The 27,736-nt window shown below is 40.1% G+C and overlaps 3 protein-coding genes across 5 annotated transcripts in view; 2 read left to right on the forward strand and 1 right to left on the reverse strand.

Moving 5' to 3' along the window:
- The window catches only part of TACC3 (transforming acidic coiled-coil containing protein 3), a 20,020-nt gene extending 19,855 nt beyond the window's left edge, over positions 1-165 (reverse strand). Inside the window, exon 1 of the mRNA XM_035325519.1 lies at positions 26-165. The gene's annotated coding sequence lies outside the window, so the exon portion shown is untranslated. The remainder of the gene's footprint in view (positions 1-25) is intronic.
- Positions 166-1,866: 1,701 nt separating this feature from the next.
- Positions 1,867-11,261, forward strand: TMEM129 (transmembrane protein 129, E3 ubiquitin ligase). The gene is made up of 4 exons (XM_035325371.1): positions 1,867-2,454; positions 2,873-3,347; positions 5,818-5,977; positions 8,320-11,261. The coding sequence occupies exons 1-4, from the start codon at positions 2,250-2,252 to the stop codon at positions 8,566-8,568; spliced, it is 1,089 nt and encodes a 362-aa protein (XP_035181262.1). The 5' UTR covers positions 1,867-2,249; the 3' UTR covers positions 8,569-11,261.
- A 1,651-nt stretch (positions 11,262-12,912) lies between these two features.
- LOC118166647 lies at positions 12,913-26,990 on the forward strand. Of its 3 annotated transcripts, none has more exons than XM_035325744.1 (12): positions 12,913-12,992; positions 14,294-14,410; positions 16,141-16,245; positions 16,956-17,087; positions 19,431-19,580; positions 20,397-20,534; positions 21,134-21,250; positions 22,351-22,458; positions 22,834-22,947; positions 23,236-23,343; positions 24,086-24,268; positions 25,157-26,990. In XM_035325744.1, exons 1-10 carry the CDS (start codon positions 12,928-12,930, stop codon positions 23,333-23,335), a joined length of 1,146 nt encoding a protein of 381 aa, XP_035181635.1. In that variant the 5' UTR covers positions 12,913-12,927; the 3' UTR covers positions 23,336-23,343; positions 24,086-24,268; positions 25,157-26,990. The 3 variants fall into 3 exon arrangements, with proteins under 3 accessions (XP_035181635.1, XP_035181638.1, XP_035181637.1); XM_035325747.1 differs by having other exon boundaries at positions 24,086-24,255; XM_035325746.1 differs by having other exon boundaries at positions 24,103-24,268.
- The last annotated feature ends 746 nt before the right edge of the window (positions 26,991-27,736 follow it).

A 27,736-nucleotide genomic window follows, 5' to 3' on the forward strand; every position in this document is an offset into this window, starting at 1 on the left:
CCCCCCAATCCCCTCGCAGCCCTACCTGCCGGCAGGACCCGGGGCCGAGCCCCCTCAGCGCATCCAGCGAGACCCAGCAAGCACCAACCCCCCTCCACCGCTACCGCCGCCGCGGCCGCCTCAGGATTTCAAATTTCAACGGCGGCTCCAGCCGGCGAATGGGAAGTGGCACTCGGAACGCCATAGCCAATCGGAAAAGCGCGCTGCCAGGTGGGGCGGGGATAGAAGGGCTCTAAGCCAATAGGGCACCGCGGAAGGGGGTGTTGCCGCGTGAGGCATGCTGGGAAGTGTAGTTTGCGGCGCTCCGCCACGGCGCCGCGCGGCGGCCTGTAAGGGCCGAGTTGCTCAGTGCCGCTTCCCGCTAGGGGAAGGAAGCACCTGCTGGTTCTGGGGGGAGAAAACTCGGTGTTTGGTGTTCTTCAGGAGGAATTTGTGGTGTTACTGACACCCCGAGCTCGGGCTCCACAGGACTGAAGTATATTCTGGGATCAGAGACTCGGGGCTGTAAAACCTGTGGTAATTAACTCCGCTTTTTGGTGTGACATTTTACAAAACCAACATTTTAATACCCAAAACCCACTTGCAGCAGAAGGAAGTGAGCTAAGAGGGCTGCTGCAAAGCGCTGAAGGCCCATAGGGATTTTCATGGCAGGTGCCAGCCTGTGCTCACCAGTCTGTGCTACACGCACTCTGATGTCCGCATAAAACCAAAAATGGGTAAAAATTACAGGTATAGACAAATATTCTCTGTGTAGGTGACTGGAGGGGTCAGGTCTGAGCCTACAACGGGCTGACTTTTTGAGAGGACACTGGAAGTAAAAACCCAGAGCATCCCCTGTGAGTCACGCCTGTGCTGAGCTCACGAAATGCCATGTGACGGGGTTTGTTTGTTTGTTTCCCATTAAGTTCCTTTAAAATAAATAAAATTTGCTGATACAGAAAATAATGCAGGATCAGCTCAGAAGTTTGAAAAGTTTTGCATCCACGTTTAAATTTTGGTTCTGTTGAGAAATCTGTGTTGATAAATAAAGCCACATGGAGCTTCAGGACTTTTGCACAACTGTCCCAGGTAGTTGTTAGAGTATTTTGCCTCTCCTCCCTCCTCCCACAGGCACAGTAACTTCCACAACGTCTCAGTTATTCTGCTTCAACGTTTCTCTGACTAAAAAAAAAAAAAAAAAAAAAGGCTTCACAAGCTTATTTTTATTATTTATCTTCATAGTCCAGCCCATGAATTAAAATAGTTCTTGCAGCTGAGTCATTAGACAGCAACAATGAAGTAATTGTTAAAACAATAAACTTTGTAACAATGCTGCCTTTTAGGATGAAATAATATGCCCACAATCCAAGTTTAATTGTATTGATGCAGCAATCTTATTCAAGAATCACTAAACAACCCTGAATTCCTGATCCCCAGCAACATCAGTAACACAGCAACCATCTGCCAGCATAAGATTTCACATGGTGGGGGCTGCATTTCCTATTTACTTGGTTCCTCCTCAGTAGCAGCTTAAAATGTTGCACAAGGGTTTCTTTTCTGTGCTTCTCCAATTACACAATTTCCCCTTTCTTTATAACAGACAAATGTTGCAGTTCATGGTTACTACAGGGTGCAGGCAGGGGGGTTGTTGCATTCTGAGAGAAGCAGGCATTCTTGTGGCTATTTTTATTATTATTATTATTATTATTTTCTATTTCAGAAGTAACCAGAAATCACAGCCAGGACTCTACTGTGTTTTGGAGTGTACAAATGTACCTTTAAATCTGCCTCCCACTAAGGTCTTAGCTGATCATCCTCTAAAGAAAATATTACGTAAAACACAACAGGAAGTCTGGAGAAAAAGTTTTTTATTATTATTATTTTTATTTTTTGGAGCCTTAAGTAAAACATTCAGACAGATGTTATCTTCATACGGCGCTCTTCTGCGTTTAGAACTTTAATTAATTTCATCCGCCGGGCCTGCGCAGCGTACAATTAAAAGTTTATGAACTTCATGCAGCTCAGCATCCCCGCATTCACGTGTCTGGCTGCTGGGGATGGAGATTGCAGGTGACGTGACAGCAAGAGCCTTTGGGTGAGGAGCAACCCCAACCCCTCCTGGCCCTGCCCAGCCTCCCCACGGCCATCGATCTCCTGGGGCCGTGCCGTGGCAGCACGGCTTTGGCGAGCCCGCAGGACTACATCTCCCAGGGAGCCTCGCAAGGCCGAGCCGGGCCGTGCCGAGCCGTGCCGTGCCCCGGCGGCTCAGCATGGAGAGCCCGGCGGTGACCTTCACGTTGGCTTACGTGGTGTTCGCCGTCTGCTTCATCTTCCCCCCGGACGAGGTGCGCTCGGCGGGGCTGACGGTGCAGAGCCTGCTGGCCGCCTGGCTGGGCAGCGAGGACGCGGCCTTCGTGCAGTACCACCTGCGGCGCAGCACCGGCACGCTGCTGGCTCACTCCCTGCTGCCCCTCGGTGAGACACCCGGCTTCGGTGGGGAGAAGGGGGCTGGCACCCGCCTCCCACCCTTGGGTGCGGGAAGGTGGGCAGCTCCGTGACAGCGGGCGGCTTGGGAAAGTGGCGCTTCGCTGCGGGAGCTTTCCGGCTTCTTTGGAACGCTAAGCTTTGAAACCACCTGGCTGCATCCATGCTGTTACAAAAAAAAAAAAAAAAAAAATAGGTTTTTATTTAACCAGGAAACTCAAATCGGCTTCCTTGAGTGATGTATTTCTAGTAAAACTCAGTGACAGGTAAGGGTATGAAGTATGAAATTGCTTAGGACGACAGATACCATCCTACAGCTGTCCTGGGGGTGAGCTCACTGGCTAGATTAACTGTAAGATCCAGGGGTGTGTCTTTACGTGTGTACTTAACTGCTTCCTCTTCCTTGCAGGTTATTACCTTGGTATGTGCTTTGCTGCACCTGAAAAACATCTTTATTTTTTCTACCTGGCTTCAAGTGGATGGAAAACTTTCTTGTTTTTCGCCGTTCTCTTTCCAGCAGTGGCTGGTGCTCTGGCATATTACTGGTCACGGAAGGGCTGGAATAACCATCCGTTAGCCCGGACGCTCGCTGTTCATGCTCTCCCACAGTCAGGATGGAGGGCAGTGGCTTCTTCCATCAATACAGAATTTAGGAGAATCGACAAATTTGCTACTGGAGCCCCAGGAGCGAGGGTGATCGTTACGGACACGTGGGTGATCAAGGTGACCACCTACTGTTTACATGTCGCCCAGCAGCAGGACATTCATTTGACAGTGACAGACTCCAGACAGCATGAGCTCACGCCAGACTCAAATATGCCTGTGCAGTTCCTCACCATCCGTGTTGCCAGTATTAATCCCTACGTGAAGGCGTTTGATATTCGGTAAAACAAAATATGCTGCCCTGTTATGTTATATATATGGTATTTGATGGTGCTGATGGAGTGTGATTGTGGCAGATCTGAAGACTCCTTGGGTCTTGCCCCTTCCTTTTTGCTCCCTGCCTGGTGTTCAGAGATGCTGTGTGCACAGTTCTACCATGTGGTGTGTCAAAGAAAGATTGTTTAGAAAGATTCACGTACCTACAATAATAAATGAACAACGGTTAAACAGAGGGACTGCCCCATTTGGTCCTCTCTTAGGAAAAGGGTTGTTCTGGATGCAGAAAGAAGTAACTGGAAAAACATAAGTGAAAGGTGAAGAACAGGAAAGAAAGGGAGAATCTCTGAATCTTTGGTCTCACAAAATTTGGGGGGGGGGGGGGGGGGAAAAAAAAATGATTTTGTCTAAAACTGGCTATTGTCTTTTTTCCCTCTCCTGGTCAAGGCTTGTAGCTTTGTCACTGGACAAAAGAGATCTCCCTGAGCAAGCCAACTATCCTTGAAGCAAGGAAATAATTTTGGTCCATTTGTAATTTATGAATTCTCCTAGCAGTAAATCATATTAAATGTTCTGTGAAATGTTATAGATTGTTTTCCCAGGGCCTGTGCTATTTTTTTAGCCGTTTTTCTATGTTGCTGGGCAAAAGTACAAGATCTGCAGAAACCCGTAACACTGAATAGAATGGTGCTAAAGTCTTTGTTGTTCTTGTGTCATGTGCACAGGATTGCACAAAGCCATGTTTGTGCTCCTACAACTACATATTTATAAAAGGTATTTGAGTGTCTGCTGTAAATTTGCAAGTCAGCAGCATGTATTTACCAGGTAACTAAAAGCAGACATTACCAGATGTTTAGGTGAACCCAGGGGTCCTGACAATGAGGGAGGCATGAGACGATTGTATTAGACATCCAGGTGAACTGCTCAAACTGAGAAGTTAGTTAAGGTGAGCATGACAGAATCCAAAGAGGAGACTTCTACAGGCCTGTGTGAGAGGTGACCAAATAAGTGTTAAACAACTAAATGATCTTCTTCTATAAGTTCTTCAGTGTCAGGGTGATAAAGCTACATCACCAGTTGAGAAAACAGTGACTTCCTTGGTGATTCCTTTTAGGGAAAAAATATCCAAAACCCCAAATTTTGTGGCTAAACAGAACAGCACCAAGAAGACTGTTTAGAAGTTCTTGTAATAAGACATCAAACATAGCAAATCAGTTAGATTGCAGTCATCCAGTATTTAAGAAAAGTACCATAGGACAAAAATCCCTTTTTCAAGGCTGTAGGAAATGTAGGATCATTGTATATATGCAGAATCAGAAATAGATACAGTGGGATGTTTCTGAAAGAAAAATGCTTTTGTGTAAGCAGGCCATGTTTCTCTGCGTGTTCAGTGTGAGTTCATTCTGTGGATACAAAGGTCTCTGTTATTTGCACAGACACTGTAGTCAGCAAACTCCATTATCCTACAGCAGTTAAAACAATGGAGACCACCAGGAACGAAAGCTAAACTAGCCTTGCGTTGCACTGTGCTGCAGGATCTAAGCTGGTGGCAGAACGACCGAGGAATTTCAGGGCGATGTTCCCAGGGCTCCTTCATGAAAGCTGTTTAATGAGTGGAAACATCGAGCTTGGGAGTTCTGAATCTACATTTCAGAGCTGTTACATTTAAACGGGTAACAACAGTAACGTGTCACTACAGGATCTGTAAGGTCTTGTGCCACTTAAGGCCTGTACAACTCGCTTAGGGAGACTTATTTTACTAGAGGCAGCCTAGTGTAAAAAGCCTGCTGCTGCCTTAAATCAGAGCATGTCACATTCAGCAGCCGTTTGTAGCCTTTGTGAAATTTCAGTTTTAATCCATAATTGTATCACACAGTCATAGAAACTTACACCGATTGTCATTCTTCTGATACTTACATGTACTGTATCAATATGTGATACATGCCTCATCATATAATAATTGTAATTTCTGTCCTCGGGAGTTAATGAACTCTAGGGAACTATATTGTTATAATGAACATGTACTATTGTATAAGTAAATAGGCATTAAAAAGATGGACAGAAACAGATGCAGTATTTTCTAGTTAAAGTATGATTTATGTACCAGCATTATTTTTATTCATGCTAATGACTTCAAAAGCCTTCCTTTTATGATGTTTTAGCTGATCTCTGGAATATCCTGTTGGCAATCTGATAAGGATATGATGAAGAACTGTCTGGACATGAAGCCTGAACTTACTTATATATGCAGGTTGGGATCCAGGCAGGATGACATCATGTTTCAAGTTGTATCAGAAACAAACAAACAGCAAAAGAAAATATAATAATTGCTGGCGTATTTATTCTGACTAGTATGTACCAACCTACATAGCTTCTCTGTGTATTTACTTTTCTGATATTAATCTCTGCACTGTACTATCAAGGTATTTGAATAGATAACCAAGGTAACATTTTTTTCCATCTTTTCTTCTTCAGGCTGAACTCCACAGAGTATGGGGAGCTCCGAGAAAAGCTCCGTGCTCCCATCAGCAACGCAGCTAATGTTGTGATCCATCAAAGCCTCAGTGATTTATTTCTAGAAACCTTTACTTCTCTGGTGGAAATTAACCAGCCTTATTCTGTTCCAAGCACTCAGGTGAGACCTTCTATCCATGTGAGACTGTAATAATTATATTTTTCAATATAGGTAAGCCTGTGATTACTGTAATTGGTAACTCTGTTTACTTAGGGCTCACCTTCTGTTTCAGTAAACATTTATTAGGTAGATCCGGCTGCTGCTTCTGTTCCTTCTACTAAGAAATGAACAGTATTGTGAACATTACATTTTTGAGACATGACAAATAGCATAGTAGAAGAAAGTCTCCTATAATAATTTCCATAAAACTTTTACCTGAAAACATTTGGGTATGGTGAGGTTATATTTTCAGAAGGTTTACAGAGACCTAGAGTAACAGCTGTTGTTACCATGCTTTAGGCAGTTTGCACTATTACAGCTTGCTTTTCTAGACAGCCAGGTTTTGCTGGATCTTCTCCGCTAATAAATTAAAGATACTTAACTGGGGCTTGCTTTAATTGTAAATAAGGCCATGGAGTCCTTCCTTCAGTAACCTTTGTGGAGACCTGGTTATTAGTATACTTGTGCTGTAATCATAAGCGTGACTAAAGCACTGTTCAGTGTAACTGAGGCAATTGATTGAACTAGCTCTGGTGACCTTGCAGTGAGACTGTGGCAGATGTGCCAGCTAATGGAGCGAGTACTTGATATCTTGGGCAGTATCATGCAGCTTCTATTATCTGCACTGCATGGTTACATGCAATAGGTAAAATAAAGCTGGATCAGATATGTCTGCACATTGTGAGGTTGTGCATTCTGACTGCAGCGCCAGCAAACAGTGCGGAGACATTAAAGAAAAGATACTATTTATTTATTTTTATTTAGAGTTGTTTTCAGGGCTTTTAATTTGTGACATATTTAAGTGTCAACTGAACTACTCAATTTTGGTTTGACATTGCACAATAAAAAACACAACAAAAAATATGATGCTGACATTAAAAATACATGTGATTTTTCCCTACTCTGAAGCTCCATGAATATGTTGAAAAAGTTAGATAACCTTTCTGCACTGGAGTTTTTCCTGCCTGAAAACTAAGATAAACTCTAATTTCTCAAGCTAAAACCTTACATAGCCCCTGAAAGAAGCAGCCCTGCTTCCTACACTCTTCCTTTCCCAGTGTTGACATAAGACTTTATCTGTGGTGAACCTGATTGGGAGAAATGACTAGGGTGAAAAGAGGCTAAGAAAGATGACTAGTTTTTGTCTGGATCTGTTCCACAATCAAACCACCTATGTGGTTAAAGGAAGATGTGCTGTGGAAGTGGCAGCCAGAGACCACAAAGCAGAGCTGCTTTTTGTTGTATCAGTGCCATCTTAACACCAATATGGCCTTACCCTGCTGTAAGGATAGTTTTGTAAATGCGAGTAAGCACTTCAATGTTTTTTTCATTTATGCCATTATAATTTTTTTAAAAGGTAAGTGACAGACAGGTATTTCCATTTTTTTTTAATATAAATACAAATTTAGGTGTTAAGATGCCTTTCTCAGAATTTTATATATCTCTGATATCAGTATGAACAGGATTCCCATCTCCTTGCCTGTTCAGCATGCTGTCTTTTGACCTTCATCAAGTTCTTGGAGAGCTTTAGCTGGAAGACACGTGGGAAATGCTAATTATCGTTTATCAATTATTTAGTGGCAAGGGGATTGGAATTAGGTGATCTTTATTAAGGTCCTTCCAACCCAAACCACTCTATGATTCTAATTGCTAAAACACTTCAGAGCAAGATGATTTCCATATGCAACTGCAAGTTCACGTGGCATAACTAACTGTGGGGAAATACCAATTATTTTAATAGTTTCCAAAAAAAAATAAGTAAATTTCTGGTCCCTCAAGACCAGTGCCTGTTGATTTCAGGAGACCTTATATTTCCTGTTATTTATGTCTTTTATTTACAAACATGGAAGATAGGAACCACCTGAGGTAACAAGTAGTGAGAACTGTTTGCTTTGATTATTTTCCTAACTGTATATTTCTGTGTTATTTGAAAAAGAGCATGTCTGAATGATAAAGATGGCTGCTTGTTTACCTTAATGTGGCTGCTGTATTCTGGAAACAGGTGGAGATCTTCAGAGACCTGAAGAAAGTCTGTTTTCAGTCATTTGCGCTTAATCAGTTTCACACAGCAGTTCTGGATTTTCTGTCTAAATTTGTTCTCATTCATTAGTCTGTGTTCTCATGGAAGCTCTGGAGCCTGGAAGCACATGCTATCTATCTTCTGATGAGGCAGTTCTGCCTTGAGGCTCTGCCCCGCTCAGGTTCCTGCTGTGCTTGTATGCAGATAATTTTCAAAAAGCCTTTTGAAGAGCAATAGCAAGCCATTGTGTGCGGCTCATAGTTCTGACGTTATTCTCCTTCAGGAGCTGGAGCCATGCATAGGGTGTATGCAGACTATTGCAAACATCAAGCTCATCAAGAACTGCCAGGAGCCAAATGAAGGGGAATGCCAACAATGCTACTGTCGTCCTATGTGGTGCCTCACCTGCATGGGCAAATGGTTTGCTAGCCGACAGGATCAGCAGCACCCAGAGACCTGGCTGTCGAGCCGCGTGCCTTGTCCAACTTGCCGAGCCAAGTTCTGCATTTTAGATGTTTGCATAATACGATGAATAATACTTGGATATGCTTTAACTTTTTAAATCTGAATGTATTTCATAGTGGTTTTGGCCAAAAGGCCTGTTAGCATTTTCTTACACTTCACATTCTACAGGAGTTCAAACTCAGAGCTTTCTTTTACAGCCTTTAAAATGGATGTTGATCTTTTCAGTTCCTTTCCATTTTTACCTGTGTCTTTGTTTTTTTATTAATCAGATGTCAGTTTCTGGAACTACAATATTTTATGTCATGGATGGAATACGGTTATCCCATCTATGTTTGCAGTAGTATTCTCTTTTTAACATTGGTATTTCTGATTCTTTCATAAAGGGCTAACTGAAAAAAAAAAATGACTTTGGTTAGTCTTCATTGATACCTTTGTTTTTATTTAATCTGTCAAGTTATTATTCATCTTGGCGAGTGTTCACCAAGTAAGTATTCCAGTTGTGTTCCTTCTGCTGGTCCCCTCCATTTGTAAAGGGGATGGGTTTCTGTAAACTCGGGAATTGAGTTCCTGAAGATATGCAATTCCCACAGGACTTTTTATTCCAAATGCATCTAGTTTATTTTTTTGATGGACATATTTATTTCAAACAACAGAAGGATTCAGAACTGTACCCTGCTTGCTTAACGCTGCTAATGCTGTGCGTCATTAAATCTGTTGGTTTCCAGGAGCTACATTGCTTAGGGTTTCAATGTTTTCTAGATGATGGATTTTTTTCTACGTTGAGAGGAGCTCAGCAATATCCAAACTGTCAAATCACTCTGAAAGAGTGCTCAGCTTTTTCAAAGCCTTTAAGTTTTGAAAGGTAACCTTTTCCCTGAAAGAGATGCCGGGATCACAGAGGTATAAGTTGTCATGCTAGATGCCCCAAGAATGACCATCATTCATTTCACTAATCAGAATTTTTCAGGTGTGCACTTTCAAGACTACTCATAAGCAGTATTCAGTGTTTTAACATTCAGAGGGTACTGATGCACACTCCCTGATACAGTCTGCACCAGGATAATTTGCAAATTTAAATCAAAGCATTTTCCATAAATTTAAGAGAGTCCTTCTCCTGGACCTAAATGTCGTGCTTACTGTTTTGTATGTCCATCAGATCCTTCAATGAATGATTGCTTGTCACACTGCTTGGTGAAAAGCTTCAAGGTGCTGGAGAATGTGTGTGAGTTCTCACACTGATCTGTGCACTGCAGTGGCTGAGATGCAGGTATTTGCTTATCCAGGTAGTCCATCTTAGAGGAGCAGTAACCTCTGGCAGACAGGTGGGGCAAATGGTGAGAGAAAGGAGTCGTTTAATGCTTTGGTCTAGGAGAATGAAAGCCCTAATGCTTCCCTTATACAGTGTGTAATCAGAAGGTTCTGTAACTCAGAAGCACAGGTGACATGCCAGTGGCTAACTGAAAAAGTCTTGACGTCGTTGAGAAGCAAGACTGCTCTGAGAAGTAATAGGTAGCAGGGTGTTAAAAATAGTACAAGTACTGGAAGTGCAACCACAGAAGATTTTTCTAGTATCAGCCTAGCCATAGGATGTATGCTGAACGCACCAAACTCCAATTAAAATAATGTGGTCGGGAAATGGTTATGTATGTGGCTTTAAGCCATCTTTTGGAGAGCGATAAGGAATTGAAAACAGATTAGACAGCATCATTTGAGGTCTGACATACTATATTGTATTGCTGGTGGAGGAACTTTTTTTTCTTGTTTGTTTGTTTTTAAATTTGCACTTATAAAAGACCAAACTTGAGTTTAAGGACACTAACTGAGTATATCTCAGTTGTTACATATACAACTTTTACTACATAGTTATCTGTACTGCCTATTAACAAGTGTTTTTTCTGGTTTTCATTACCTGTTGTTTTGGATCATAAAGAGTAAAAATTTAACACTGAGACTGGCATTTCAGTTTTATCTTAAATGGCATGTGCCATCTGAATAGCATAAAACTGAGTTTCGGTTTTGTTGTCAAGTCTGAATATTAGTAGAAAATCAAGGAGCTGATGAGTGAATTTTCCAGTACTTTTGTAGAAAAGTTACTTGAAAGTTTGAAGAAGTCTCTCTGCAGCACTTTTTTTAACCTTTGGAAGAGTCCTACAGAACCAGGTGGTGTCACCTGACATGCACCTTCTTACTATACAGTAGACTTCATAAATAAGCATTTTGTATCATTTACTTAACGGTTAGTTTGCATAATATGGCACAGACATAAGGGATATGGTCCTTGAAATTGCAGAAGGGAAGGTAGGATTCTGGACTCTGTCACTGAAAGTCAATTCCTACATCTCTTTTCCTATTTGGAATAAAAATATTTATTGTAATGATGTATGAAGTTAGAATCTAAAGGCCTTGAGAACTTCAGACAATAAGCACATGTAGTTGCAGGTATTTTCCAAAAAAAAAAAAAAAAGTCAATTGCCAGTAATATCTCATGTTGTAAGAGCGTTAGTCTCCCAATTGCTTGTGCAGTAGTGTTTTTCTTTAGATAACTCTATCTTCTTTGTATTGATTGAAAGTTTTCCTTTCAGTGGAACTTTGATTTTACCCATCTTGTTTCTTTTGCCAGTATGACAATACAGCAAAGTAATAGTCATAAATGTATAATACTGTAGCATCTTTTTTATGGTAGTGTTCTGTCCACAGAAGTGCCTCTAAGAAAACTTTGTTACAATTACAAAAATAAAACGATGATTTATGTTAATAATACTGCCTGTCTTAAATTACTTAAAACAAGCATTTTTCCAAGTTTAAATTCTTATAATCATCTGGTATGCCTCCAAAGTTGGTAAGCTTTTTAAAGGCCATGTTACAGAACTAACTTGTTAAAAATCTGTATGAAATTTTCTTCTAAGAGACAGTAGAAGGAAAAACTATGACAGATTTCTTAACACAGGTCTTCTGATAATCTTATTTGTCTTGCATAATTCACTGAACATGAAATTTATATAGCAAAAAATAGCAATTTGTCTTCATGATAGCTTCAGGTCCTCATTGCAAAAAAAAAAAAATGACACCTATGACAAAAAATGACACAAGGCTGTTTTTAGGGAAAAAATCTCTGCTTGCAGTACAAAATAAATACATTGCCTCCCACCCAACCATATGTTCCTTAAACATAGGGGTAAGGTTTAGAATTGTTCTTTTTACAGCAATTTTCTAAGAGAAAAGTGAACCAAGTAATAGTATGGGCTAAAATATTTACTTTAAGAATAAAAACTTCTTGAATTACGAGTGACTTAGAGTTCCTTTTTCAGCTGCGTGTATGTTCTTCCACATCACTAACCTGTAGGTAGATAATGTTAGTAAACTGCAGTACATCATGTAATGTCATTACAGTAAGACAACCTATATGTAGCTGCATAGTGTTGGTGTAAATACCACATACGTATGTAGACATATATAGCCCAAATTTCCACATGCACTGCAGCTGAACAGGTGTTTCTGAGTACATGGGCAGTGGCTATATGTATTATTTATTTCCACAGTTGTGTTTTGTTTGTTTTTCTGTAATTGTAACATTCCAGGTAATATTGATGAAATGTTTGTAAGTGACAGGCATAATTTGGCAACCCACAAAAGGCATGTTGCCTAAGCAGGATATAGTTGGAATCCATGCTATAAATGCAGTTGTTTACCAGGAGGCTTGCCAAAACCTGCAACAAGAATACCTGATTATTATGTGATCATCTCCAATCCAGTATTTTTGTTGTGCTGAAGCATTGTAGACCACAGCTAGGCATTCCAGTCAGCCTAAACTTACACAAGTACTTGATGAGTGATGTTTCTTAAGAAATGTTGACTTTGAGATATTTGAAGAGGTGAGATATGAACATCCAAGCTTTGACATGCACTTTGAGACATTTTCTTCCAAAGATATACCACAAGGTTTGTTGTTTGTGTTGCTTTTTGTTCCAAACAGTTTATCTATTTTAAAACAGAGTTATTTGGATAGCCTTTAAGTTAAAGGCTTAACAAATACATGTAGTTCATTTTAAAAGTTAGTGAAGAGATGAATAAAAACACAGTTGATTTTATGCAAGAAAGACTTCTGGTTTTCATTTTTAAATTATGTTTAGCAGTTAAAACTGTGGGTGGGTGGAAAGCAGACCAATTTATTGCTGTGGTTTTTGCTCAGAATATGATGACAATGTAAGAAGGACTAACCTTCTCCTGAAGGAATACCTGATAATTCCCCTTCTTTTATACATTTTCCTGTGAGGAATATTCAGCATGAGAATACTCTGAGGAGGGCTGCATAAAACAAGACAAAGCGGCCCGCTCCCCGGCTCCCCTCAGGCAGCCATTGCTGCGCCTGCGCGCTGCGGCAGGCCGGCAGCCATGTTCGGCGGCGGCGGCGGGGCTCGCCTCAGCCATGTCGGGCGGGCGGCGGGGGCTGCCGCGCCTTGCTGGCGGCGGGGGGGCCGGCGGGCTGCACAGGTGGGAGCCCCCCGGAGGGCCGGGGAGGGCTGGGGGTGAGGGTATGGCTCCCTCAGGGCGGCTTCTGGGGGGAGCTGGGGTTGTGGGGGGGCTCGGTTCGTGGTCGCGAGGAGAAAAGGTGCTGTTTTGCCTTGGTGGTGTTGGCACGGTTTTCAGGTGGTGTGTTTTAGGGTCGGTGCTGAGGGGCGCGGGGGTTTGGTTGGGGTTTGTTTGCTGCTTGTTTCAGGTGTTTTAATTGGGTAGTCATTGTCATAGGTGACTAGGGAGACGTTTTGTCTTTTAACCATCTTTGCGAAAAGGAATGTGTCGGAAGCGTCCTTTTGCCTGGATTCATGATGAGGAGTAAACGTTGTGCGATTCATGATGAGTAAATGAGTGACTTGGAGCCCTCTGGGAGCCGGGAGCTCCCACAGCGAGTCTGGGTGGAGGAAGAAAGCCTAGGCTGTTAATCCGGGATTACAATAACAAACTCCTTCTCTCGCTTTCACTTTTTGATTTAAAAAAGCGCAGTTGCCTTACGGGGGCAGGGTCTGCGTGCCCGGAGTGTGGAGCCGGCAGCACGGCCTCAGCCTCTTGGGGAGGTGCTGGCAGACCTGCAGGTTCTTACCCCAGAAGCCACGGCTGTGAAGCTGTTTTATTTAGTAACCTATCATTTAAGACGTCAGAGCCGCCAGAATTGAGGAGGAAGGCAAGGAAAAATTAGGTACCTTAATCCTTCAGCAATCCTGGGCTGTCCTTTCAGCCTGTTACAAGTGCCCCACTCTAGCTCCTTCAGTGCTTGTGAGGACCCCAAGGCAGTGCCTGGTGAACTATTTCCTGCGTTAAAGTGTTTCCATGTCAACGTTTGACCTAATTCTCTTTAAAGGGCCTGCTTCCTGTATTGAAGTGATAATTCTGTATGTTTGGCTCTTCCAAGAGTTAAATGATGAATAGGATTGTATATAAATGTAATCTAATGTATGGCAGACTGTCTGTGAATGTTGGCACATTACAGTAGTTCTCTAAACACTGTTGGAGGGCTTCAGTTGTGTTTTCCCCCTTTTTATTGAAAATAGATAAAGGGTACTTCTGCTCTTCTAAAAATGAACAGTCTTTTTTAAAATTTAGATGTCATAACTGCAGTAGTAAAAGACCCTTTTCTCCGTAATCTAAGTTAGCATTGCTTGAAAGAATAATTTGGCACTAATTGCATATCTCTGTGCCAAAGTAATCAGCATTTTATAACTATAAATGATGATACTGTTTTACATAGTCGGTGTTCAGTGGCTCCCCGTGACTTGATGAAAATTCTTATTTTCTAGTTATATGCAGGATCCGGACTACTGGCAACAAGAACAGAAATGTAGAAGCTGGAATGATTCAGATTCTTTGGGGATTGATGGATATCAATGTAGTCATTTAGACCACTGGCTGGAGAGGTAAGGAATACATGTCAAGTTTGTTTAAATACTCACTTGGCACACTTGTCTTAAGCAATTCAATGAAGTTTGGGATGTGATTGCATTAAATGTTTTCTTATAATACCATAGCACGCTGTTAACAAACTGCATCTGCAACAGTAGACCGTTCAGTTTGGCCAATTGAACTACATGCCGTAACATCAGCAAGTAATGCTTATGAAAGAAAGAAATGGTATATACTGAAGCAGTAGCTTAAGCTCTTTATTACTGATGTTTTCAGTGTTATTATAAAACTCCCATGGAAGCTATATGCTGTTAATTTTTATGCTTTGCTTGTTTGTGCATCTTTGTGTGAGTGGGGCAAACAATGATGGAGTCTATTCCCTTGACAGTGCATTCAGCTTTATTGCAATTTTTAGTAAATAACAATTCTCTTTCCAGTCTAGTGTTGATAATAACTTGATGAAATCAAATATTATAGGTAGGTAGTTCCATGAGTATTTTGCTTTGCTTCTTGGCTATTCTAAAGACCTCAGACAGAAGAACTGATTGAAATTGGTAACTTGATGTCTGACAGGGAGTATGAGATGTGAATGTTTGGATACCTGCAGAATACTGCATAGAACACAAGTTAGGAGAGGTTAAATCTTTTACTGAAGATACATGGAAACTTCTCTGTGATTTGTACATCTCCGAGTACTGCATTATATGAAGGTGGCTCTTACCAATGGTGTGTTTGATATTGTTTCAGTTAATAAATTATTTGAAGGGGTTAGAAAAAATAATCTTAATAATCTTACCTTCAGGAGTGTTTCCTATGTCTCTGATGCTGTCATTTAAAAAAAAAAATGTTATGATTGCAAATCAAAATGGATGTGTTAGCAACATTTTGTTTCTTTTTGGTTGAGTAGATAAGTTCCTTCGTGCTGGATCTTCATGCCATGTAGTGTTAAAATTATTTTAACAGCATCGATGGTAACTTCAGCTGTTGATGCAAAACAATTCAGGGAAGTTAATCTGTAAATTAATCTACTTTATTTTACTTTATGTTAAAAGTTGAGGCATTAGTGCTTAAAGAAGTGGGCAGACTTCAGTCTGAAAAGTTCTGACTGCTCTAGGATATTGCTTCATTTTCCAGTTTTTGTCTACTGTGTTTTTTTAACTGTAACAGGTGTGTGTCACTTCACTCAGAATATATCAATAATCCACTAGTTATTAAGCAGCTTCCTGGCTCTCTTCTTGTCCTTATGTTGCAGAGTTTACATTCTCGAAATGGTGTGCCAGTAAAGCCTGAAATGTTACAGGTGTCTGTCAGGATCTTAGTTCTGCTTGGGTGATGGACATTTCTCTAATCTACTCCATTTCTCCTGTGCTTTATGAAGTCCTTTGCCAATGAAAGATTTTTGACCTTAAATAATTTCATTTATTGTTTTCTTTGATGGAACTGCAGTAGAGAGAACTACTTGCAGTAGCTAAGCTGGGAATATTTTAAGAGATTGAGGTCTATGTTTTGATATAAAACTTGGACTGTTTCCTTTTCCTTCAAAGTTAACCCAATTATTTTATATCACCACAGAAGGTGACTTAAGCTGAAATGTTTTAATTAGTTTGACTTTGAACTGAAATGGAGTAGGAGCACTCTCATGGTGTTACAGCTGGGGAGGAAGCTGTGTTTGTCCACTGCTGAAGGTTCTGTCACTTAAATACATTTGAGCAACAAATGTTCATGTAGAGTTCTGATTTTACAGCTCTGTGACAGCAGAAGATTCTCAGCCTCTTTATAATTGCCCTGACTGGGAAGGTGGAATTGGAGAAGGCAAAACAATGAGAATATCGGCTAGGAAAATGACAAAGTACGTATTGAATAATTACTAAGATACTGTTGTGTGGTTTTAGCAATAACCATCGTGATGATTTTCAGTAGACGATTTACAACTACTTCACATGCATTAATGAAGACTTGAAATACAGGCAGGCTTTTTCATATCAAGCCTGAAGGAAACCTTAAGTAGAGAGTAGCCTGGAGAACTCAGAAGCTGTTTGTGTGATTATTGCAAGTTCTTTTCCTTTTCAGGTTAAATGTCATATTTATTACAATTGTCTGTACAAGAAAATAGAGATAGTGAGTTGGGAAAATGAAAACCAATTTTCTAGGCTTAGAGAAATGGCTATGAGGTCATTCAAGCCTTAATATTATCCATCTTTGTTTTACTGAGCTGAAAATGTTTTAATACATACTAGGAGGTTGTTACACATGCATGCAATAATCATGCACAACTTGATTTCCTTGTTGTGGGAATAGCCATAAGCTTGTAGTAAGGCAGCTCTGACGCTAAGTAGCCTCAAGTATGTCTGCATATCACAAACCTGAGCAATTGCATTAACCTAGAAAACCCCAGGCAGTTTGTTCTAGTGGCTGGTTTGGTTAGTCCAAATTTCAGCTCTGTACACTAAAGAAGTAAGAGTTGTGCCCGCTGTCTGTCATTGCAGTTGCAGACTCTATGTGACTTGAAAAGCACCTTAATAGCTCTACAACAGTCTCATTCTAACTTTTATTTTTAAGTTCTGTTTCAAATGATTCTGCTAATCCATCTGAAAGGGAAACAGATGAAGTGGTTCTGAGGAGAAGACAAAAACAGATCAATTTTGGAAAGAACACACTTGCATATGACAGATATATTAAAGAAGTTCCCAAGTAAGTTGTACTGTGTTGCACATTTCCAAATGCTTGCTTGTTTTCCTGACATATGTGTAGGTCAGCACACAGATCTAGTTTGCTTGAAGTAATAGGAATGGTAAGCGAAGAAAACTTGAATCAATTCTTTAAGCCAGGTATTCCTTGTATAGGAACAAATTTAGTCAGTGAAGTTTTAAAGCTAGATACTGTATTTGTGTATTGCTGTTGGTATAGTGGCAATCATGCTTGAAAAAAAGAATCTGTAGTAATCAGATTTTTAATGAGACCTTTCTGGTGACTGTTGGTAGCCCATTATGAAGTTAATTGATACCAGGAAATGCTATCTTTGAGGAATGAATGAAGCCTTGCATTTAAGTATTGGTAAGAGCAACTAATCTTCAGTGATTTGTCAGTAACTAACTGAAACCAAAACTTGGATTTCTTGTCTTCTTTGTCATTCCACTTCAGGCTTTTCTATATGAATTATGGAAGTTGAAGACTTTTTATCTAGTCTCCTCTGCTTACTGCAGACCTATCAAGATTCAGAAACTACTCTGCAGTAACATGTGGATGTGCATCTGTGTTCTTGGTTTTTAGTGTTGGAGGTAGTTACGTAGAGTGTTTGGTTTTAATGTGACTTGATACTTGGAGTTGCATTCTCTCGATTTTGCCTTTAAGAGTCTATGGTGAAAATTGCTAGCCGGCGCAGTAAGTGCAGTATGCTTTCTGTTGAACAAAATATTAAAAACTTGATTAAATATCAACAACAGATGTCATAAATGATCACACGTTCCACAGTACAATGATCGCATCTTCAGTGAAGTTCTTTCTTCAGACTTGCAGACTGCCTTTTGAATTGTGGTTTTGCTTGTCACTGTGTCATTGGTGATAGGACTGCAGCCAGTCTTACGATGGTGCCTGGCTGCTGTGTAGCTGTGCTGCAATCAGTTAAATTGTAGGTGGAAAACAGGGAAAGGTGAGAACAGCATTGAGGAGGGAAAAAAAATGATAAACTATTTAAAAAGTTTTCTGGGTGGCATTTTAACAGGGCAGTTAATAATACTGTTCTTAAGCAGGGATCTATTTATCTTACAAAATGGTAGCAAAACTGCTGTGGATGATTATATTGATGTGTGAAGGTGGTAGGGAGAACTAGTTGAGGTAAAGGTGCTTTGTGTGATTTAAAGCATTATTTCATTTTGTTCCTATGAACAGTATTTTGTACTGGAGCCAGGGTTTGAGTGAACTTAGCAGTGGTGGTCCGGGTCTGGGTTGGAGGTACCATCTGAGAAATACTCCCTCCAGTCACTGGTTGATCCCAGACAGCATTGTTACAGCATCTACCCAGTGATGATTCAGGAAAGGCACACCATTTGTGTATTACCTGGAGCATGTGGGTACTTGGCTCTCCACGCTCCCAAAGCAAAAATGCTATTTAGAAGTAGAGCAATCCACCTTGTAATAATGCATGGACAACAGTGGAAGAAGTGTTCAGTGAAGACACTTGTGGGTTGACCCCTGGCAGCCACGTACCCACACAGCTCCTTGCTCACTACCCCCTTCCCAGTGGCTTGGAGAGAGAACAGGGAGAGCAAAATTAAGAAAACTCATGAACTGAGATCAGAGAAATTTAATAGGTGATGGAAAGGAGGAGGGGGAAACTTGCTGGATGCAAAGGCGATCACTTACTGCCTCCCACAAGAACCCTGATAGCCTGCTGGTCTCTGAGAAGCAACCACTTTGAAAGTCCTCTCATTCCTCTGCCCCAGTTTTTGTTGCTGAGCTTGATATTACATAATACGGAATACTGCTTCAGGCAATTGGACTCAGCTGTGACATCTGTTTTCCCCTCTTCTTGCCTGCTCCCAGCTTACTGGTTGCAGGAGGGAGATGGGCAGATTAGGGGAGAAAAAAAAAGAGACAAAATATTAGTTTCTTATCAACATTGTTTAGCCATAAATCCAAAACACAGCACAGCAGGGCTTCCTATGAAGAAAGCTAACTCCATCCCAGCTATGCCCTGTACAATAGTAAGTACAAAGAAACTGGATGAGATCCACAAAGTGTGAGATAAAAGTATCCAGATGCTGCTGAGGTATGTTTCTTTGGTTTCATGTTTGTCTGCAGCCAGTAGGCACCTGCTTTGGTGTCTTGCTGGTCTGGATGAACCTCTGGTCTGATTCAGTATTTGGTTGTTGCTTGTGCAGTCTGGTGTCAACAATGCTTTAGAATATACCTATCTCGGTGTGTTTACAATTAGGAAAACTATTAGGCCACTGCTCCTTGCTTTATCTGATGGACAGGATTTTTTGAAGAACAAAAATAGTATCTTGAAGTACAAACACTGCTGTGTATTTACAGGAATCAACGAATACCGGGAGTGCATCCTAGAACACCCAACAAATTTAAGAAGTACAGCCGTAGATCCTGGGACCAGCAGATCAGGCTGTGGAAGATAGCGCTGCACGCGTGGGATCCTCCTGCTGAAGAGACCTGGGATCTGCAGCCAGTGTATGTCTTGGTGAATTGATCAGCACACCTATTGCTTCACAGGAAGACTCTGTTTCCTTCAGAGTGTTCCTACCTGGGAGCAGGAGAGGAAATGAGACTCAGTCTCAGGAATGGGAGTGTACTTGAAAACCTTGCTTTAATTTTTGAATTCTGTTAGTCTTCAAGTCAATTTTACTTAGTCTAAATGCATCTCTGATGAATCTCCTTCCACTTGAAGGAAGAACGCATTTGGTCTCTCTGCAGTAGTATACATTATTCCACTGTGCATTTACACTGGTCAGCATAAGATAAAATTATCTTAGAAAGGGATAAGCACAAATAGAAATCTGGTTGTTACTGTTCCTTGACCTTGACAAGCTTTCTATCATTCCTTTTTCTGATGTCAGCAGAACCGCTGTCCTGCGATAATGATACATGAGAGAATTCAAGAATTCTGTGAAGATTAGAGAGAGTTGTGTGTTCTTTGCTAGAGACTGGCAACTGCGTTCAAGATGGATTTTTTTTATTTTTTTCATACCTTTTGAATTTCTGTAACAAGGCTAGCTTTGTTCACTCGCACCACTTCATATTTTACAAGTTTTGGACTAGTAAAGTGGGAGTAGAAGAGTGAATGTACTTTTGTAAGCATTGTAACTGCAGTGTGTAAATAGTTTTTAGATGTGTTGTGATTGAGCTGCAGTGGAAGCTGCAGTTGTTCGCACCATTTGGGTGTACTATGAGATGAGCCATTAACCACTGCAGCTTGTGTGTCTTCTTGGAGCAGGAAGCTAGTTGGGTAGTGTTTTAAATGCAGTTTTTTTTTTGTTCCGTTTTTAGTAATACAGAACCCTCAGGCAGCTCTCAGGAATGGTTTTGTGGAGATCATGATGATTCTGTTTTCCCTATACTTGAAGAAAAGCTGAAGAGAAATGAGTGTGGAAACCAACACAGACAGACAGACTATGCACCAGAGAGGTATGAAACAAATCTTTGATCACTTACTGAGATAACTAAATACACGTTGTTGCTGTCAGTTTTTTTTTTTTTTTATAGGAAGTGTTTAGTGAGGGAGCAGTTGATGCTGGGACTGAGCTTCACCTTTACACTGCTGAATGTAGGCCATCTCTGGTACAGAGCATGGAATGTGGAAAAACTACTAGCATTACAGAATTGTATGATGAACAGAGGAAGAGAGCAGCATTCTTTCTGCTTCTGTGTTTTAGCAGTACTGTGCTTGTCAGCAGAACAGGAGAGAGTGTAAAACTGAAGCACCCCATGCACTTACCTCTCTACTGAAATACTTTGTTCAGTTATGTGTGCTGAAAATGGTTCCACTTGCAAGCTCACTGGAGTTCCTTGGGCAATTGTGACTGGGTTCAGTTTTCAGAACACAATGGAGTGATTACTAAATTTGAACCATTTTCTTCTTCGGTATTCTTATGTTATGACTGAAGGATCACACCACAAAGAAAAAAAATCTTCCCATGCGTCACATGGTTTTACTTGGCAAAACTGATAAACATTTAAACACAGATGAAAAATACTGTGTAAAAATCCACACTTTATTTTTGTAGTTCCTGCTCTCCTGATTGTTCTCCAGTATGGAAACGCAGAAAACGAAACAATCCTGACCCTTCTGTGGTTTCAAAGGGCAAAAGCCATTATATGCATATGTACCATGCGCTGGAAAGGTATGAAATGATCCATTCGTATTACAGACTTTTGGAATATAACTGGAAGTTATCCTTCCATTCGCTAATAGCTTTAATTTTATGTAAACATATGTGATTTAATGAGGACAGGAAATCATTCCAGAATAATTATGCTGTATAATTGGATATATTTAGAAGAGAGATCTATTGAAAAGTTGAAGAAAACATCAGGAGATACAGCATAGGTCATTTTGGGGCAGGTGTTCTCTTGTGTATATGTTTAGACAACATTAATGTCTTGCTCTTGATTCCACATGGAATGGGGTTTCTGCTTCAGTGGTTGTAATTCTGAAATTATTGTGGCTCTGCAGTAGTTACTTCCTGTACGTGTTACATGCGCTGCATTCTACCTTTTGGCATGCAGAAGTTTGGCTATATAGAAGTTCATGAATGTTATAGTAAAGGAATGGAATGCACAAAAAAAGTGTATTCACAAGTCTGTCATCAAATACTGAAACTTGCTGCCTATTAAATTACTACCCTGTTAAATTTACTACAGATATTACAGAGAAACTGTATTTATGAAAATTTCTCTTTTCATATCCTTTCTGTATTTTGATTAAGCTTTTCCCTGCTTATGAAAGGTAGTATGAAGAAAAAGTGCTTCTGGAACAATAGAACTGGTTACCTAGCCTGGGACTAGGACAGTGTCAGGTTAATGTTCAAAAGTACGTAAAGAGTTCGTAATGTTCAAAAGTACATAAAAAGTACATAAAAAAGGCTAATTAATACCTTTTTAAAGTTGCTCAGGAATTAAACTTCTACTCTAGTAATTGATTTTGGTCTTATTTCTTCTTTCCCCTTCCTAGTTTTGGTGTAAAAGTCTTCCAGGAAAGTAAGTTAATAAAGGAGAATGAGGTTTAACTGTATATGTATAAAGTTGTGTCAGAACTACAGAAATGGAGCAATAGTTAAAGTGGGCGGAGATGGGGGGATAAGTAGCTTTTTTTCACAAACCTTAGTAAAAATGCGTATACAGTTGTGTTTTTTTCCTCTACTTAGCCCCTTATCCTGTGAAGAATTAGGAGAAACTACGATACAAAGCTCCATGGTTTCAGACCTTTTCGTTTTATTTTCAGTTTTACTGAATCGGGACATCAGAAGGCTTTTTCAAATTGTTCAGAGTGGGAGACCTTAGGCGACAACGATGAAGTAATGACAGTACAACATGGTATAGAAATAACAAGGTAAATACTATAATGCTCTCTGTTAATTGTTTATGCCATGGTGTTCTGGCTTTTTTTTTTTTATCTTGCTTTTCCATCCCTGTTTGATACTGCTGCTTTCTCCTTCCTGCAACACATGGTTATTTCTGTTCTTTGAATTTACCTGGCTTTTCCTATCTCCCCATCTACTGCTTTCTGCTGCTTTCACCATTAGGAAATGCTGCAAGATGCTGACTCCCTTTCCTTCACTGTCTTAGGGAAAGCAATGGCAATTTGTAGAATTGGTCCCTGTGGTTCTTACCAATCTGCTAAGCCTAGGAGCTGAAAACTTGCTTCTCCTCAGAGGTGAAGCTGCTCTACAGCTGATAACAATGACAGTTCTTTGTTTTTATGCAGTGACCTGATTCCAGCGAGTTGTTCTTCGGGATGGAACAATCAGAAACAGAAAAACACAAGTATCTTTCTGCCTGACAGCAAACCTTTCAGAGATTCAGACTGCAGGCTGGAGAGGTACAAAATGCAGCTTATCAATTGTTTTTTTTTCCACATACTAAGTTAGAAGCAAGCTTGCATTATTACTGTGTTTCAATCCAAGCTTTCATGATTTTTTTATTTTTGGTTTTAGGGATATATAGTGTGGTAAAATTCTACTCTTAATGTTCTCTTGTGATAGTCTGTTAGATTAAATAGCAGGTTGTCTCTGTTCTTAGTAGAAAAAGGTTACTATAATAAAGCCACCTAGTCATTTTGAATTGAAAAAGGGATACAGAAGGAAAATATGTGGATTTTTATTTGTAGGCTTAAGCTTTGTAGCAGTTTAGTGGAAGGACATCAGTCAGAATACTCCGAAAAGGGATGGGGAAGCACTGAAGAGAGAATAATAACAAAAAGAATTTAAATACCAAGGTGAGTTCATGGTGACTACTTATTTTACCTATTCTGTTTCAGTAGCCCATGTGCAGCGTTGTTCAGCAGAATCCAGCTGTTTAGCTCAAGCTGATCAGTTTCTTTTTTTATTCCTTTATGATATTTTCTCATCCTCCTGTGTTTAACGCATTACCTTAAAAGTTCTAATACTTCAGACTTAATTGAAATATTTATCTGTTTGGTTAGAAAACATGTCTTATCACCCAGTTGCCCTTTTTTTGAAAACTGTTTTAATAGCAGATTTTCTGCCCTTAGTATTTTGCAATGAAATCAGCTCTGCATTTGCAGCAATAGGCTTTAATGAAAGTTTTCTTTTGAACTGTAGATTCTTTTGTTGCATTAGTAGGATGGTTTGTATCTTGAATCAGAGTTTTATGAACATAGTATTTTATGTAATTTGCTCTACGCTTAATGAAGACTGAAATATGGAATAGGATACAGATGTCTTCAACAGTCATTATCATGAAATCTGTTGCATAATAAAATCATTAAAATATCATCTCATTAAAAATGTGCCACGTAACTAGTTTTACACTAGTTAGATTTTGCATTCCCCTAGGAATATGAGGAAAAGGCAGGTAGCACTCCTAATAAAAAAGCTGTTCTACCAACATTTTTTTGCTGTTGTCTCAATTGATTTTAAGTTAAATTCTTTGAGTGTGACTAAGACCTAATGTGTTAATTTTTCTAAAGTGCTAATTCAGTATTTTTAAATATTTAGTCTGTCTTTGTATATAGAACTATCAAAGAAGGACTTTCCTCCTGTGACAGAATTATTTGAAGAATGATACAGCACGAGATCAGCAGATCAAGACTTGGAAGACCGGTAAAGTCTTAAATTCTGCACTGAAAGAAGAGATTTACAGTCAGCTTACGTACAATCAGCACAAGGTGAAATGAGCAGGTGAAAAAAGCATGCATCTATAATCAGAGTTGGGAGCCTTTCTGGTCTTCTGAGTAGTCATTTGATATTTATCTGTTTTGCAGTTGTCTTGGTTTTAAACAAGGCTATAATGATTGTTTATGCTCAGTGGGTTCGTAATCACTCATTCTAATTGAAAAGCTATCTTTGTGACACATAAAATGCAGAAAGTGAATTAAATAGCTTCTCTCTGAGACAACACCTCAATTGCCTGGGATACAAAGATCAATATTCAGAGAAAATACCTTTTACAATAGTTTTCTGGTGTGATGAGCTCTAGTTCTCAAATGGCAGGAACTTTCTGACTCACCTGTGGAAAATGAATGTTGCTTTAAAACCAGCTTGTGAGTTGTGAGAGAGAACCCCACTCCACCCCATTTTTGAAAATTTCTACTTGGAGTCTTAGTCTCAGGAAAAAAAAATGGAGCTGTTCTGAGCCCCATTACATGTCTATAATTTTGGATGTATCTGGTTACTTTTTAAAGAGGAAAAAAATAGTAGGATACATGTCAGGAATGTGTTGATTAGGATTGAGAGAAATGTATTTTGTGATTTAGTAAATATTAGGTGAAGATGATTTAAGGGGTTGAGATATAGGCTCACTTCATTTTCTTACTGGCAAATAGTTTAGTTACATCAGGTATGTATTGTTTTTACAGTAAGTTACATTCTCAGAGTGTTCATACAGTCTGTAACACTTCCTTTAGTATGGAAAGTATGGCTTTGTCTTTTACACCGTGCTTTAAGTTCACCCTGTACAATGCTCTAATCCATTTGTTAGTACTGTAATACCACAGCTTAAGAGAGTAAATATTTTGCTGTTAATGACTAAGATGTATTTATAAAATGTTATCTGCCTTTTTTGTTTAGGTTTCGCCAGATCTTTAAGGATAGATTGTCTTCTGCGAGCTCTGCCTCAAGTGTAAAACCTCAAATTTCATTAAGCTTTGCTAAGATGATGATGGATGTTCCTTAAAGTTCGTGAGACTGTTTCTTTTCTACCTGCACTGACAGATGACTTGCATCATCCTGTAAAGGCTACTTCAGTTGATGGCTCTTGCTGTTGCTATTTGGAAACCATGCTGCTTAAAGTGAACTGATGTTTTGCTGGTGAATTGGTCCAGTATCGAGTCAGAGTGAAGAATGTTTCCTGTTAAGGAAAGGACTTAAACCCTGTTTCTTCTACTGGTCCAGAATTGTATATGCAACATGGAGAACTGCTTCAAAAGATAATTCCAGCCTTTCTTCAGTTGCCAAAAACAGACTGCTTTTAACTTTTGGTGATCATCTTTTCAGATTATTTTCCATTCTCTGAGATAAAACATGTTAAGCTAGCATCTGCCTAAGTGAGAGGAGAGAAAGGGAAAGGTAGATGGTTTATTATAATCAACCCTGCCTCTTTGAGGGGATGAGTGACTGTCTGAACAGCAACACAGGCTGAATACCTGGATTTCATTTTCATGTGTGTTGCAGCATGTCCTGAAAAAACAATCTTACTGCTGAAAGTATTTGAGGTCAGTGGTATTGTTGTTACAGGAAATGGAGGAGAGCAGCAGTATTTGCAGGTTTGGAGCCGCTCTTGGACATGGGGTGTCCTGGCTAAACTCCACGATGGTGTTGACTCTGCCTTGCTCTACCTTTTATCGCTGTGCTGAAAACGTCAAAAGTGAGGGCTGTGGCTCCAGTGGAGTTCAGACCAAAACTATGTTTCAATTGGAAGATTTTTTTTTAATAGACCTTGTGACTTCTTATGTACAATGTATTGAGGTACAAGTGTCTGTTAGAGCTGGGAATTGTCTCTTTGCAGTAGTTCAGCTCTGCCATTGCAGCTCTTGATAAGGCCGCTGCAATAACTGTGGCCTAGGGCTGGTGCACGGTAGCTTTGCTGTGGGGTTCGCAATGTACCCACCAGCCAGAAGCCAGCTGTTCTGAAGCAGAAGTTCCTGCTTCCTCAGGAACTACTTCCAGTCCCTTCCAAAACAATATTTCCAATTGTTGCTAAGATCATTTCCAGGCAAGTTTTTGCAGAATTTCTGTGCTTGTTTGGGATTTTCAGACACCTTTCTGATCTGTCCAGTGCAACAGGAAAACCTGACTGCAAACAGCATTATTGCAGCGGACTGGAGCATTAGCCTGCCTTTGCCGAAGCCTGCCACATGCACAGAAATTTGCTACAGTGGTTTTTTATCATGAGTTTGACAGTTTCCAAGAAGAACAAACTTTGATTATGTAGGGGAATGTGTGCTGCTGCTTTAACAGGAGTATGTTAGGACTGGTCACAGCTACTGCTCAGTGGTAGGAATGTCCTTCTGGCTGTGTGCTCTGTTCCCAAACACAGGAAGAGGCTGAGGCCTCTGCTACCTAAAAAAAAAATAATTAACCTCTCACCATCCTGGGGTGGAGGGAAGCTGCCTGTGGGTTGGTGAGTTTTGTCCTGTGCAATTCCTGTGGCTGTTGGGATTCATCCGTCTGTGCCTAGGCACAGGGTTCGGTAGTATCCCAGCACAAGGTGGCTCAGTCACATACCACAGAGCATGGGGTGTGTATACGGGGTTCAGATCTGTACAGCACCTTTTAAAGTAGTAATTACAGCACTGTTGTTCCAGTGTGCATGCTTCCACGTGCTTCATGATTGTAAATATGAGAATGTTATGTTTTTGGCATATTGTCTTTATGCAGAATAAGTAAAGACTTTAAAAATCACTGTTAGTCATTTTTCTATGTTGAATTTGTCGGTGCTTTGTTATAAAAGGAATATGTGGGTTCGGTAGTCTTTTTGTTTGCTTTAGGGTGTTTTTTTTGGATGGGGCTCTAGTCCTTGCTGAAAGGGGAGGGAAGAAAATTCAGAAGGTACAGTCAGTTCTTAATTTGTATTTCTTGGTTGAAGATACTTAAACTAGGAATAGAATAACCAATCTGCCTGGGGCAGTTACGTTTTGGACAGGCTTGTTCCCTAATCCAGGTTCCACACAGTTGGACGAGCTATGATAGCATAATGAAGGGAATGATACTGAGCAGATAAGGTTTGAGGTCTACTAAAGTCATCTCCTGCAGTGCTGCCATTGGATATAAAACGATTTTAACACCTTTTAATTAGCAACACCATCAGTCTAAATAGAGCAGTTAAAACTCAATTGCTACCCATCCATTTGCTTGTTTATCTATCCAAAGCTATTTGATGTGAGGATTTATAACTTAGGTAAGCAAAGCTGAAAGGTACCATTCCACCCTCAGTTTCTAGCTGATAGTTTTCCATTACTTTCACCTATTTTAATTAATTGCAGTTTGTGTAATTCTGTGCTCAGTTTGTAATTATGCCAAAATAAATTCCTAACTTCACCGGTGAGGTTTAAATTTCTTTAAAGAAGTGACAGGTATCTTCCACTGGGAGAACTACTTTACAGGTGATACGTTATCCATGCTTGTAGAAACAGTCCTTCACTAGCAGTT

Source organism: Oxyura jamaicensis, chromosome 4 (genome assembly GCF_011077185.1).
Source record: "Oxyura jamaicensis isolate SHBP4307 breed ruddy duck chromosome 4, BPBGC_Ojam_1.0, whole genome shotgun sequence".
Classification (NCBI taxonomy): Eukaryota; Metazoa; Chordata; class Aves; order Anseriformes; family Anatidae; genus Oxyura; species Oxyura jamaicensis.

Bases quoted from the DNA above. Each gene is read 5' to 3' on its own strand.
- TMEM129 (XM_035325371.1), top strand. From the start codon at position 2,250: ATGGAGAGCCCGGCGGTGACCTTCACGTTGGCTTACGTGGTGTTCGCC. The intron at 3,348-5,817 runs GTAAAACAAAAT...TTTCTTCTTCAG, and splicing joins GTGAAGGCGTTTGATATTCG to GCTGAACTCCACAGAGTATG. The intron at 5,978-8,319 runs GTGAGACCTTCT...ATTCTCCTTCAG, and splicing joins ATTCTGTTCCAAGCACTCAG to GAGCTGGAGCCATGCATAGG.
- LOC118166647 (XM_035325744.1), top strand. From the start codon at position 12,928: ATGTCGGGCGGGCGGCGGGGGCTGCCGCGCCTTGCTGGCGGCGGGGGG. The intron at 20,535-21,133 runs GTATGAAACAAA...TTATTTTTGTAG, and splicing joins ACAGACTATGCACCAGAGAG to TTCCTGCTCTCCTGATTGTT. The intron at 22,948-23,235 runs GTACAAAATGCA...TTTTATTTGTAG, and splicing joins TCAGACTGCAGGCTGGAGAG to GCTTAAGCTTTGTAGCAGTT.